Raw genomic sequence first — 15,019 nt, 5'->3', positions numbered from 1 at the left:
GGAAGCAGTGGGCAGGTTTCCTCCTCTTGATGTTCTCAGGAATGTGAGACATGGGGGGCACAGGGAAGGTGCTGGACATGGCTTTAAGAGAGTTAGTGTTACTCACTTAGTCTTGTTGGACTCTTTGTGACTCTATTGACTGCAGCCCTCCAGGGGATCAGGGATCAAACCCAGGTCTGCAGCATTGCAGGAGAATTCTTTACCATCTGAGCCACCAGGGAAGCCCTTAGGAGAGTTAATTGTGCTGTAAACAGAACAAAGATTGTAGCTAAAGGGCAGAGTTGCCTAGAGGAACCTGTGGGGAGAAATGCACCAAAACAGAGAATATTCCCTGCTGAAGAGACAGCACTGATCGAAGCTCATTTATTCCAGAAAATGTGGATGAAAGGTGTAATAAGGGGATGTGGAGATATGCTCTGTGTCTAAGAATGGATTTTAAGGCTTGATTTGTTGGGCAGTGGTTCTCAGACTTTATTGACTATACACAGTCACCCAGGGGGAGTTTGAATATTTGAATTCCTGGGCGCCAACCTTAGATTACAACTTGAGCAAGCTCCTCCTTGTGATTCTAAATATTAGGAGTCTGTGGGCTTTATCTGAGAACTATGCTAAGGCACCACAAGGATTTGCCCTGTGTCTTTCATAAGTGCTATACAGACATCAAATGGAAGTTAAATTAGTATGTTAACAATTATTGAAACTACCATGTACATCTGAATTACAACAATGTATTATGTATATATTAATGAACAATATTTTGCTATTTTATATCTTACATTGTTTTGTGGTTAGGAAGTGTTTAGAACTGTTAATCAGTAACTGGGCCAAAGTCGATAGAATAGTACTTAGAAAAACTGAACAAAAGCCAGGAGGGTTTTCCTGGAATAACACATTGGAGTATGTTTAGACCTGGCCCTTTCTCCCCAGTCAGTCATATGCCTTTTGAAGTTCTCATAAGTTTACATAGGAGACTGTCCTTCGTTCATCAGTTTTCTTCATCCTGGTGGGGAGACAGGATCACTGGGATTATCCCAGTGCTTCTGAAACATCCTTTATGAGGGGCTTCCCTGGTACCTCAGACTGTAAAGAATCTGCCTGCAGTGCAGGAGACCCAGGTTTGATCCCTGGGTCAAGAAGATCCCCTGGAGAAGGGAATAGCTACCCACTCCAGTAGTTTTCATTCTGTCTGCCCTCTGATGGATGAGGATAAGAGTCTTATGGAAACTTCTTGATGGGAAGGACTGACTGTGGGGAAAACTGAGTCTTGATCTGATGGGCAGGGCCATGCTCAGTAAATCTTGAATCCAATTTTCTGCCAATGGCTGGGGCTGTGTTCCTTCCCTGTAGTTCAGCCTGAGGCCAAACTATGGTAGGGATAAAGATTAAAGGGAGGAGGAGAAGGGGACAACAGAGGGTGAAATGGTTGGATGGCATCACTGACTCAATGGACATGAGTTTGAGCAAGCTCCAGGAGATGATGAAGGATAGGGAAGCCTGGCATGCTGCAGTCCATGGAGTCTCTAAGAGTTGGACATGACTTAGCGACTAAACAACCCACTCCAGTATTCTTGCCTGGAGAATTCCTTGGACCAAGGAGCCTGGTGGGCTACAGTCCATGGGGTCACAGTGTCAGACCTGACTGAGCGACCAACGCTTTCTGAAACATCCTTTTTATGAACACAGGATGGATGAGGCACCCACTGTCAGGAAGCCAGACTGAAGCTTCTGAGAAAGGAAGTCACGGGGGGCCAGCCAGTCCTGGCAGCCCAAGCCTGGCAGCCCTGCTGCCTCGTGATAAAGAAGTATGACAAGTACTGTCCTGCCAGACAGGATGGGGTGGATTTGTCCAAGTACACATGCTGTGGTCTCGGGAGCTTTGATGATACCAGATATAAAGTAATATAAGTCAGCATTCCCTGTCCTACCATTTTGGCAAGAGGAGATTGCCACAAAGCAGATATAGTCCATGCAAAGCAAATTGCTATGTATTTTGAAAGTGAATTTTAAGAGAACTGAACAATGTTTTGTCTTCCAGGGGGGTTCTCTAGTAATTTCAAGTTTCGGAGAAGCCTCCTGAATTGCTAAATAACTTGAAGTTATGTGCAGTGTATCTGTGTCCAGTATACGTGTGGTGTTTCTTAGGAAACATGCCCTTTGGCTGGTTTTTTTTTTTTTTTGGTGGTGATTGGTCAAGCAGCAAATTTGACATGTATAACAGAATACATCTTTCTCTGATCTTAGACCCCAAAACCAGAAACTCAGCTATCCTGCTTTAGTTCACATATATAGCTAGGTAAATAAGCATATGGGATTTCAACCTTATCATTGTACAAGTAGATTCTCTGAATTATTCATTTCATTTGCAGATATTTGCAAATCCGGATCCATCCCTTCTGATGTGGAGGAGAAGCTGCGGTTGGAATGGCCCTTCCAGGAGCAAGTGCTGCTCAGAGAACAGTATCAGAAAAAGTTCACAAACAGTACCTACTCAAGTAAGAAATGAAAGGCACCCTGCTGGTGTCCCAGCCCCTGAAATGTTTGGATGGCTTGAACTTGGACTAAAATTTAAGAGGCCCTATAGCAGTCATGGAAAGCTGCATAATCCTCAAATGTTAGCAAGAGTTAGTGGACAATCTTGAACCCCAAGTTTCTGTTTTCTTTACCTGACTTTGCCTACTAGCCAGGGAGTCATTCAGTCTATTTTATCCACAGTATCGATAGTGTGTATATATCAATCCCAATCTCTCAGTTCATCCCACCGCACCCCCAGCTTTCCCCTCTTGCTCTCCATACATTTGTTCTCTACATCTGTACCTCAGTTTCTGCTTTGCAAATGAGATCATCTGTACCATTTTTCTAGGCTTCCCAGGTGGTGCTAGTGGTAAAAAAAAACATGTCTGCCATGCAGGAGACATAAGAGACTCAGGTTCAATCCTTGGGTCTGGAAGATCCCCTGGAGGAGAGCATGGCAACCCACTCCAGTGCTCTTGCCTGGAGAATCCCATAGACAGAGGATCCTGGTGGGCTGTAGACCATAGCGTCGCAAAGAGTTGGTCACAACTAAAGCAAAATACCATGCATGCACATACACATATTGTTTTTTGAAATAGATAACTAATGAGAACCTACTGTATAGCTCAGGGAACTCTACTCAGTGCTCTGTAGTGACCTAAATGGGAAGGAAATTCAAGAAAGAGGGAGTATATGGATACATACAGCTGATTCACTTTGCTGTACATCAGAAATTAACACAACATTGTAAAACAATAACAATTTTTAAAAAGAATCATTCATTCACAAGCTAATAATAACCTTAACTTCTCTGAAGAATTAGGAAGTCAAGGAAGACATGAATACATTTCTTGAGAAAAAGTAAAATACAAAAGTGGGAAGAGTGAAATGTGAAATCATTCACACCTCTTTGTCCATTCTGTTTCCCCTCTCAGAAGCAGCCCCTGTGATGAACTGTGTATCCCTGGCAGGGCAGCTTTCTCATTTTCTTTCCTGCATGGCTTTGAAAACATAAGACTAGCTCAGCTAGCCAGGAATTTATTTCCATTCGTGGAAACAGTTTTCCAGTGTTTAAACAGGATGATGTTGTCACGTGTGTCTGTGGGTGTGCTCTGTGCTCAGTCGTGTCTGACTCTTTGCATCCTCATGGACTGTAGCCTGCCAGGCTCCTCCATCTGTGGAATTCTCCAGGTAAGCATACTGGAGCAGGTTGTCATTCCTAAACCAGGGCATCTTCCCAACCCAGGAATCAAACACATGTCTCTGGCATCTCCTATACTGGCAGGCAGATTCTTTACCACTCTGCCACCTGATGTTGTTACGCAGGTCTCTAAAACAAACAAGCAATCCTTATCGAACGTGAAATATACTTTTATCTGAAAGTTGATGCTTTATACCCAGCTAAGGGATGATGTTGCCCGAGATCTCAGTTAAGAAAATGTCCTGTGTAGATACTCTACAACTATCTTCTTTTGACTTCTGAAAAATAAATGATCTTGAGAAGATGCTACACATGGGCATCACCAGATGGTTGACACCGAAATCAGATTGATTATATTCTTTGCAGCCAAAGATAGAGAAACTCTATGCAGTCAGCAAAAACAAGACCGGGAGCTGACTGTGGCTCAGATCATGAACACCTTATTGCCAAATTCAGACTTAAATTGAAGAAAGTGGAGAAAACCACTAGACCATTCAGGAATGACCTAAATCAAATCCCTTATGACTATATAGTGGAAGTGAGAAATAGATTCAAGGGACTAGATCTGATATACAGAGAACCTGATGAACTATGGATGAGGTTCATGACATTGTACAGGAGACAGGAATCAAGACCATCCCCAAGAAAAAGAAATGCAAAAAAGTAAAATGGCTGTCTGAGGAGGCCTTACAAATAGCTGGGAAAAGAAGAGAATGAAAAGCAAAGGAGAAAAGGAAAGATATAAGCATCTGAATGCAGAATTCCAAAGAATAGCAAGGAGAGATAAGAAAGCCTTCCTCAGTGATCAATGCAAAGAAATAGAGGAAAACAACAGAATGGGAAAGACTAGAGATCTCTTCAAGAAAATCAGAGATACCAAGGGAACATTTCATGCAAAGATGGGCTCAATAAAGGATAGAAATGGTAGGGACCTAACAGAAGCAGAAGATATTAGGAAGAGGTGGCAAGAATACACAGAAGAACTGTACAAAAAAGATCTTCACAACCAAGGTAATCACAATGGTGTGATCACTGACCTAGAGCCAGACATCCTGGAATGTAAAGTCAAGTGGGCCTTAGAAAGCATCACTACAAACAAAGTGAGTGGAGGTGATGGAACTCCAGTTGAGCTATTCCAAATCCTGAAAGATGATGTTGTGAAAGTGCTGCACTCAATATGCCAGCAAATTTGAAAGACTCAGTAGTGGCCACAGGACTGGAAAAGGTCAGTTTTCATTCCAATCCCAAAGAAAGGCAATGCCAAAGAATGCTCAAACTACCACACAATTGCACTCATCTCACACGCTAGTAAAGTAATGCTCAAAATTCTCCAAGCCAGGCTTCAGCAATATGTGAACGGTGAACTTCCAGATGTTCAAGCCGGTTTTAGAAAAGGCAGAGGAACCAGAGATCAAATTGCCAACATCCACTGGATCATCAAAAAACAAGAGAGTTCCAGAAAAACATCTATTTCTCTTTATTGACTATGCCGAAGCCTTTGACTGTATGGATCACAATAAACTGTGGAAAATTCTGAAAGAGATGGGAATACCAGACCACCTGACCTGCCTCTTGAGAAATCTGCATGCAGGTCAGGAAGAAACAGTTAGAACTGGACATGGAACTGGTTCCAAATAGGAAAACTGGTTCTAAATAGGAAGACTGGTTCCAAATAGGAAAAGGAGTACATCAAGACTGTATATTGTCACCCTGCTTATTTAACTTATATGCAGAGTACATCATGAGAAATGCTGGGCTGGAGGAAGCACAAGCTGGAATCAAGATTGCTGGGAGAAATATCAGTAACCTCAGATATGCAGATGACACCACCCTTATGGCAGAAAGTGAAGAATAACTAATCAGCCTCTGGATGAAAGTGAAAGAGGAGAGTGACAAAGTTGGCTTAAAGCTCAACATTCAGAAAACTAAGATCATGGCATCCGGTCCCATCACTTCATGGCAAATAGATGGGGAAACAGTGGAAACAGTGGCTGACTCTATTTTTCTGGGCTCCAAAATCACTGCAGATGGTGACTGCAGCCATGAAATTAAAAGACGCTCACTCCTTGGAAGGAAAGTTATGACCAACCTAGACAGCATATTCAAAAGCAGAGACATTACTTTGCCAACAAAGGTCCGTCTAGTCAAGGCTATGGTTTCACCAGTGGTCGTGTATGGATGTGAAAGTTGGATTGTAAAGAAAGCTGAGCGTGGAAGAATTGATGCTTTTGAACTGTGGTGTTGGAGAAGACTCTTGAGAGTCCCTTGGACTGCAAGGAGATCCAACCAGTCCATTCTAAAGGAGATCAGTCCTGGGTGTTCATTGGAAGGACTGATGATGAAGCTGAAACTCCAATACTTTGGCTACCTGATGCGAAGAGCTGACTCATTGGAAAAGACCCTGATGCTGGGAAAGATTGAGGGCAGGAGGAGAAGGGGATGACAGAGGGTCAGATGGTTGGATGGCGTCACTGACTCGATGGACATGGGTTTAGGTGGACTCCGGAAATTGGTAATGGACAGGGAGGCCTGGCATGCTGCGGTTCATGGGGTCGCAAAGAGTCAGACGCGACTGAGTGACTGAACTGAACTGAACTGAAGTTAAACTGGGCTAGTCAACATTTCTAAGAGTATATTTTTGACATTAAATTATTTCTTTGTAAGATTTTACTATAAACTATCTGAATTCCAGTGTATCCAATGAATTTTTAAAAATATTTTTAATGTATAAGGTAGAGGAGCAAAATAACATGTAAGAAATCAGAAAATAGGTTATATGCTAATAGAAAATGTAGTCCTCTAAATTATTTTTTGCATTTTGAAGCAGAGGACTGTGGGAGAAATACTCTAATCCTTTACTGATATGATCTATGGGACTTCCCTGGCAGTCCAGTAGTTAAGATTCTGTACTTCCAACGGAGGGAGTATTGGTTTGATCCCTGGTTGGGAAAGCAAGATCCCATCTGCCACATGGTGTGGCCAAACATTAAAATATATTTTAAAAAATTAAAAAAATAATATGATCCATGGTTGAACAAAATTTGGCATAACAGGGCCTTCTCAGATCCCATTAAAAGAATGACAGAAATCCAAGAAGCCCACAGCAGGAAGGTCTCATTTGTAATAAATCATCTGATATAGGCCTGCTAGGAGAAGAGGCCATGGTATTAGGCATATAGAGCCACACATTTTTTCTTGATCATCTTAAACATATTCCAATTTACCTTAAATTTTTCCTTAAAAATGTTTGCTGCCTCGCATGATCTTTTTAGAACCAAGATGGTAGGTTTTCAACATCTTTTCCCTGCCTCTGGAACTCGGACCTTCCTAGTTTCTACACCAGGGGAAAGCCCTTCTTTCACTAACTGTTGCTGGCTCAGTATAAGCCCAGCCACCCTGTTGGCAATGCTACAGTGTATGACAAATACTACAGACAGTTAATTGTGTTTGGAAATATTTTGACTTCTGAGTTGAAAATTTCTATTTTATTCTGCATGTCTTAGAAACATAGAGATAGAAAATTTGCTGCATTTGGTCTGGGCACCAACTCATTGCAGGAATAAGTATCTAAGAAGCTCATAGATGTTGCCACACCTGGTTCTGCATCCATGGCCAAGGCTGGTAATTTCTGAGTAACTGAGAGTGGTATCATATGATGGAAGAGGTAGCAAAAGTCTGTTTTGTTCTTTGCTTAGTTAATGGCCTGTCCCTTTGAAACAGGTGTCCTAGAAGCTCTAAGTAAGTTTTCTAATTACAGGACACATTGGATGCTGTGTTTCACTTAAGTAGAAGATGACAACAACATTTGTCATGAGAATATAAATTCACATTGTAAATCTGTCTGGGCAGGAAAAGGAAGCAGTGTTACAGGTGTGATTTTGGGTGTGACTGCAGAAAGGAGGATTCCTTTATTAAAATAATCATATTTAATGAGCTATTTTTTTTCTCTCTTTCTTCTCCACCTTCTTTCCTCATTGTTCCACTCCCAGACTGGATGCTGGACACACCTACATAAATGGAAATGGTACAATAGTCAGTGCCTATGTTTAATGGTTCATTTAGATTATCTTGGTCCTGGGGAGTTTTCCACCCTCTCAGACAGTGAGAGATAAGAGACTGGATAACGACTGGAAATTGGATAATTAACTATGAGTTTTCTTATTCTTATTTTGAGGAAGGAATAGGTTGGGTGAGTTTTATTTTATGTTTTAAATTAATTTTTATTTAAGTGTAGTTGCTTTGCAATGTGTTAGTTTCTGCTGTACAGCAAAGTGACTCAGCTATGCGTATACATATATCCCTTCTTTTTTGGATTTCCTTCCCATCTAAGTCACCATAGAGCACTTAGAAGTTCCCTGAGCTATACAATATTTTCTCATTAGTTATCTATGTTATACAAAGTATCAATAGTGTCTATATATCAATTTCAATCTCTTAATTCACCCCATTCCCCACAACCCTCCCACCCCCACCCCCACCCCACCACTTAGTGGGTTTTTTTATTTAATTTTTTTTGGCTACACTGTGTCTTTGTCACTCTACTGGGGCTTTCTCTAGTTGCAGTGCAAGGGCCTCTCATTGCAGAGGCCTCTCTTGTTGGGGAGCACAGTCTCTAGGTACGAGGGCTACAGCTCTTGTGACATAGGGGCTCGGTAGTCTAGGCTCACAGGCTCTAGAGTACAGACTCAATAGTGTACTCGAAAGTGTACTTAAAAGTGTGGGATCTTGCCTGACCAGGGATTGAACCTGTGTCTCCTGCATTAGCAGGCAGATTCTTAACCGATGGACCAGCAGAGAAGTCCTGCAGTTTTATTGGTCAAGAGTGGATTTGAACTCTGTAAGACACAGCCTTTATCCTAGGAGATGTTACTGCTATACAATTTGAAGCTACTTAAAGTGTATTTGGAAAAATGTGGAGATAGAGGAAGAGTAAGGTATGAACTGAATAAATACTTGAAAATGTAAACATTCTAGGTTTCTTGAAAATGCTATAAGCTTTGTTGTGCTTCTAGGCAATAACAGTGCTTTACATCTATAAGTTTTCTGTGGTTTACAAAGGGTTTTCCCATGTGCTATTTCAACTTGGTTCTGTGAGGTAGATGGATGATGGTACTAGTTCCAGGTCTGTAGATCAGTACCTGAGGCTCATGCAGGATGAAGGGTCATCACTGATGATTCAGTCTGTAAGTGGGAGGTAAGGCCCAAACTCAGATATCTGATTCTTGGTTGAGAACACGTTCTCAACTTGATTTGCTATAGATGTGTAGAATACAGCTGTGACCATGCCAGTCAGAGGGCCTTTATAACAGGCTCTAGTAATATGGCACTGTCACCAAATAGCTCTGTGATATTGGGCAAAGCTCTTTATTTCTTTGGGTGTCAGTTTCCTCATAGAAAAATGAGGATGGACACCAACTCATTGTAGGAATAAGAATCTAAGAAGCTCATTGATGTTGCCACACTTGGGGAGGACTCCATAAAGGCCATAAAGGCCCATGCTGTCCTCCACTGCAGCCCTAAGAGCCCAGGAAGAAGCTGCAAGACTCAGAGAGCTTTTCAGCCCCCGATGTCTGTAAGTCCTTAATGATAGGCAGTAGTTTTGTGGAAGTGGGTGACAGAGCAAATATCAAAACACCAAAAATAGCCTGCTAGTGTCATTACCGCTCCTCAGCTATTATGGGCAGTATTAAATCTATGATTTCACTGCTATGGAAACCCAAGTAGTTCAGGCTGAAGACTCAGAAACAAAACCAAGACAAAACCTCTTTTAAGGAGAAAGGGGGTAAATTTGCCAGATACAGATTTTTTTAAAACTAGGGGAGGGACTTCCCTGGTAGTCCAGTAGTTAAGAATCCAAGCTCCCAATATAGGGGTATAGGTTCAATCCCTAGTCAGGGAACCCACAGGACATGGCCAGAAAAGATAGAAATTTTAAAAAAGGAAAATGAACTAAAGGAGTGAATTTCTGTTTAATAGATAACTCTAAATATACATTAAGATCACCAGATTTTTGCAGATACTAATTGATGTAAAGATGACACTCAAAAATTGTTGCCAGGCTTCCCTGGTGGATTAATGATAAAGAATCTGCCTGCCAAGGTGAGAGACGTGGAATTCAATCCCTGGTCTGGGAAGATTCCACATGCCACAGGGCAAGTAAATCCATGTACACCAGCTACTGAGTCAGTTCTCTACAGCCCGAGCTCCACACAAGAGAAGGTACTGCAGCGAGAAGCCAGTTCACCACAGCTAGAGAGTAGCCACCACTGTCCCCAGCTAGAGAACAGCCCACGCAGCAACAAAGACCCAGCACAGCCAAAAATAAAAACAAATAAGTAAATAAAATAAATACACGGTTGCCACTCTCAGAGGTTAGAGGCTAGCTAATGGTTAAAAAACAGAGTTCAAAAGTTCCAAAGCTTTAAAAACCCCTTAGTGACTCCGTAATTTTTTTTTCGCATCACATCTAGCCCAAAAGAAATGCCTAAGAGTTTTCAATTAAACTGTTAGGTCCGAACAACCTAATAGTAATAGTTTTCATCATGTCCAACAGATGTTGATGTGTTCCCTTGCAAATTTAAAAGATCCTGCAGTACCCTTGTAAGTCGAGTTGCCTGGTTAAATTTTAATTTCAAATAAACAATCATTTCTTTACTGCAGGTTTTTCTCAAATATTGTATCTCAGTTAGTTCAGTTCAGTTCAGTTGCTCAGTCGTGTCTGACTCTTTGCGACCCCATGAATCGCAGCACGCCAGGCCTCCCTGTCCATCACCAACTACCGGAGTTCACTCAGACTCACATCCATCGAGTCAGTGATGCCATCCAGCCATCTCATCCTCTGTCGTCCCCTTCTCCTCCTGCCCCCAATCCCTCCCAGCATCAGACTCTTTTCCAATGAGTCAACTCTTCGCATGAGGTGGCCAAAGTACTGGAGTTTCAGCTTCAGCATCATTCCCTCCAAAGAAATCCCAGAGCTGATCTCCTTCAGAATGGACTGGTTGGATCTCCTTGCAGTCCAAGGGACTCTCAAGAGTCTTCTCCAACACCATAGTTCAAAAGCATCAATTCTTTGGCACTCAGCTTTCTGACATACACTAAAAACTATTCATTATTTATCTGAAGTTCAAATTTAACTGATGTCAGATGTCCTGTATATTTATCTTCTAAACTGTCCCAGTAAATTCACTCCTCAGGGTGCCTTAAGGCCAAAGGAAAAGTGGACAACAGAGGCTGAGGTGGTTAGAGAGTATCACTGACTCAATGGACATGAATCTGTGCAAACTCCAGGAGACAGTGGAGGACAGATGAGCCTGGCACGCTGCACTTCATGGGGTCACAAAGAGTCAGACACAACTTAGCGACTGAACAACGATGAAAGGCTACCTTGGCGCTGAGTTTGGAAACCACGTCCCTAGAGCCCTAAACCAGTTTTTTAAATGTAAAATTCCATTTGTTAATCTTTTGGATTAATACATTATATACATGATTTTTTTAAATAATGTTTTAAAAAGCTAATCAAAATTACCAAGTTATTTTGTGCCTGAGTTTGTGAGTGGAGATTTTTAGGTTATGAGGACTGGGACTTGTGCTGACTAAGGAAAAGTCTGGCCTGTGCGTGCTGAGCACTGAGTTTTCCCAGTTCACCTGAGGTCACTTGAGCGAAACCCAAGTGTCAGACCAAAGCCTCTGGTACCTTCCATAGACTTGATTCAGCAGCTAAAACAAACAAAGTCACATTGGCTTTTTTTTTTAGTCCAATTTTTTTGGACTCTTATTCATAATTATAAGCACTCATTAGGACTAGAATTCCTTCCATTTAATACAGAAATAGTAATTCATTACGAGGAGCAAATCTGGAAGCCTTCATCACTTTGACATTTCAGCTGCCGACCTAACCATGAAATGGCAACATTTTTCTTTTAGAACACTCAGTGGATATGCTGTACACTTTTGCCAGTTGCTCAGGACTGAACTTGATCTTTGGTCTAAATGCATTACTACGAACCACAGATATGCACTGGGACAGCTCCAATGCTCAGTTACTCCTGGACTACTGCTCTTCCAAGAATTATAACATTTCTTGGGAACTAGGCAACGGTAAGTGCCTCCCACCTCCAGAAACATTTCAATAATAAGGAAATACCCCTTTGGCATTATTTGTTCCTATTTATGACCTTTTTAATAATAGTAAATATGACTTTTGTCTTGGAGTATTTGTATAAATGTTCAATGGTGTAAGTTTGGAATTGTGGCAGAAAACTCCTTACATAGCCCAGATGTTATTGCTCATCCCAGTTTACATTTGAGCACTTCCACAGATCCCTTGCCTGAGGGAGCAAGAGATTGTAAGAGATGAGGGTTCAATCCCTGGGTTGGGAATATCCCCTGGAGGAGGAAATGACAACCCACTCCAGTATTCTTGCCTGGAGAATCCCATGCACAGAGCAGCCTGGCAGGCTACAGTCCATGGGGTCACAAAGAGTTGGACACGATTGAAGAAACTTAGCACACACGCACAGCTCCCTGATTCCTTTGACATCTTTAGGGTCACTTGGCAGGTCGCTTGGCAGGTTGGACTCAAGCAGTTTGCTTCTACTTTTCCATCCCTTCCTCTGTTCTCCTCTTGTTATTTAATCTCGGCAACCCCATCCTGATATTCATCTTAGGTTCAAGCTAGAAGTTCCAGGACAGAGTTCCCTCTGGGTCAAGCTCTTGAGTGTCTCCTTCTTCATTCTTTTTTTACAAGGAACTTATAAATTCTAATTAAAGTGGGTCTTCTCTGGTGGCTAAGATGGTAAAGAATTCTGCCTGCAATGCAGGAGGCCCGGATTCAATATCTGGGTGGGGAAGATCCTCTGGAGAAGGAAATAGCAACTCACTCTAATATACTTGCCTGGAGAATTCCATGGACAGAGGAGCTTGGTGAGTACAATCCATTGGGTTGCAAAGAGTCAGACACAACTGAATGACTGACGCTTTCACTTTCAAAGTGCTAATTAGCCACATTCACTGAAGCATTTGCAGTGCTTTGTCTATACATCAGCTAATGGAACTGAACAGAAAATGGAAAGTGAGATGGTGAATACAGTTTTGACCTTCATTTCATAGATGACCAAAGAGGCACAAAAAACATTAACTAAATATATAGCTGTGTGCGTACATCTGTGCTTAGTTGCTCAATCATATCCAATTCTTTGTGACCCCATGGACTGTAGCCCACCAGGCTCCTCTGTCCATGGGATTCTTCAGGCAAGCATACTGGAGTGGGTTGCCATTTCCACCTCAAGGGGATCTTCTCAACCCGGGGATTGAACCCATGTCTCCTGTCTCCTACATTGTAGGCAGATTCTTTACTTATAATGCTAGGCAATTATGAATTAGAGAAATCTTAGAGGAGTTAGGATTTGAACCCAGGCCATCTGGCTCTAGAATGAGGTCATTGCTCTCTTGAGACTTCTGTTCTGGAGGTAAGGAGCCAGACCTACCAGAAAGCAAGCAAAGAAGTGATACATATCTCTAGTGGCATGTGTTATGATAAAGTCTAGCCACAGATTTTAGGGCTCGGTGGCTAAGGATAACTAATAAGGTGAAGCACTGAAGCAGAATGGAAGGATAGAGGCAACCATATCCAGGCTTCCTGCAGCAACTACGTGAACCATCCTTACCTGTCTCTGTACATCCCTGCCTCCCAACTTTTCTACCCTACCCATCCCCAAGTCCTTCTGCTCTTCAGGGCAAGATAAAACAGTTATGTCATCACATGTCCCTCTTCCTTGGGCTCCATTTTGCAAAGAGAAGGTCTGGTTTTCAGGGTAAAGGAGAAGAGTAAAGTAATTTGGGAAGTAGATTAGACATTTCCCGTGCCTTCCTCCCATCTCTTCAGTTTTGTTACTTCCAGATTCACTTCATATATAATTTTCCCTTATAATTCTCAATAAGACTTTTTAAAAGAATTTATCTTAATTTTTATCTGCTATTAAGATAACTTTTGACATTATGGAGGCAATATGGAGCTTCAAAAAATTCTAATTAGTGAAGATGACACATGCGTTTGGCATTTCACAGATAAACAATATAAGCTCAATAAGACTTTTAATTACCTTGTAGAAATGGGTTTTTAAATGCCTTCTCCTAGCACAATCTTTTTAAAAGTAAATTAGGCTATTAAATACTGGATACAGACTATTTCCTGAATATCCATTGGCTTAATATACCCATCATTAATTTCCAACTGTTTTATTATCCCCTCATACTTCAGTTATATAACTTAAATTTCTGTTTTCTTGTAATATCTTCTTTATAACTAGGTATTTTACCTTTCTTGACTTTGGATTCTAAGTTTTTGTAATGTGAAAAATACTCTGTTGTTTTTACGTTGGCTTCTAAATAGAAAAAAATTCTAGGTGAGCATTTATTTTGAGAATTGCTCTTTCAGAACCTAACAGTTTCCAGAGGAAGGCTGGTATTTTCATCAATGGACGGCAGTTAGGAGAAGATTTTATTGAGTTTCGTAAACTTCTAGGAAAATCTGCTTTCAAAAATGCAAAACTCTATGGTCCTGATATTGGCCAGCCTAGAAGAAACACTGTTAAGATGCTGAAGAGGTAAGAGCTAGAGGAAGCAGAACCATTTTTCTTAAAAATATTTTTCTTTGGTGAAGGATCCTCAATAAACCACCTGTTATTAAATAATCTTTGGACTTCCTTGGTGGTCCAGTGGTTAAGATTCTGTGCTTCCATTTCAGGGCGGCCCGGGTTAGGTCCCTGGCCAGGGAAGTTCTACATGCCACATGGTACAGCCAATAAATAAGTTAAGCCAATTTGTTGCCTGACTAGATGGTTTACCAAAAGAGCAAACACTGACTGGCTCAAAATATCAAAGATTTGGGGGCAAATGGCACCTGTGATTAAAAATTTGTATTAGAATTAGGAAGTTCGTGTTGCTTTATCCTAAAGTAGTAACCAGCCCATTTCTAGGGAAAATAACTTGTGTGCATATATTGTGTGCATATATTATCCACATAAGGATTAAGTGATAATACAATAGATTTTTTTTTCTAGTTTCCTAAAGGCTGGGGGAGAAGTGATTGATTCAGTTACATGGCATCAGTAAGTATGTCTCCTACTGTTAATACTAAGAAAGTACAGCTAGCTTTACTTATGACCTAGTTTTCAGACGAGATCGGGCGCGTTCAGAGTGGTATGGCCGTAGACTACTTATGACCTAGTTTTCAAAACAATGTTTTCATTAAGTGCTAATTGACTTTATAGTGTCTAAAGCAGCATTGTACTAGGATTTTAATATTAA

At 41.3% G+C, this 15,019-nt stretch overlaps 1 protein-coding gene across 1 annotated transcript in view; it reads left to right on the top strand.

The window, feature by feature from the left end:
- Positions 1-15,019, top strand: part of HPSE (heparanase) — a 45,818-nt gene that overhangs the window by 17,637 nt on the left and 13,162 nt on the right. Inside the window, 4 exon segments of the mRNA NM_174082.2 lie at positions 2,367-2,492; positions 11,636-11,809; positions 14,148-14,316; positions 14,773-14,820. Of these exon segments, the coding sequence (NP_776507.1) occupies positions 2,367-2,492; positions 11,636-11,809; positions 14,148-14,316; positions 14,773-14,820 (517 nt within the window).

This window comes from Bos taurus, chromosome 6, assembly GCF_002263795.3.
Source record: "Bos taurus isolate L1 Dominette 01449 registration number 42190680 breed Hereford chromosome 6, ARS-UCD2.0, whole genome shotgun sequence".
Lineage (NCBI taxonomy): Eukaryota > Metazoa > Chordata > Mammalia > Artiodactyla > Bovidae > Bos > Bos taurus.
This window is presented reverse-complemented; position numbering and strand designations above follow the sequence as displayed.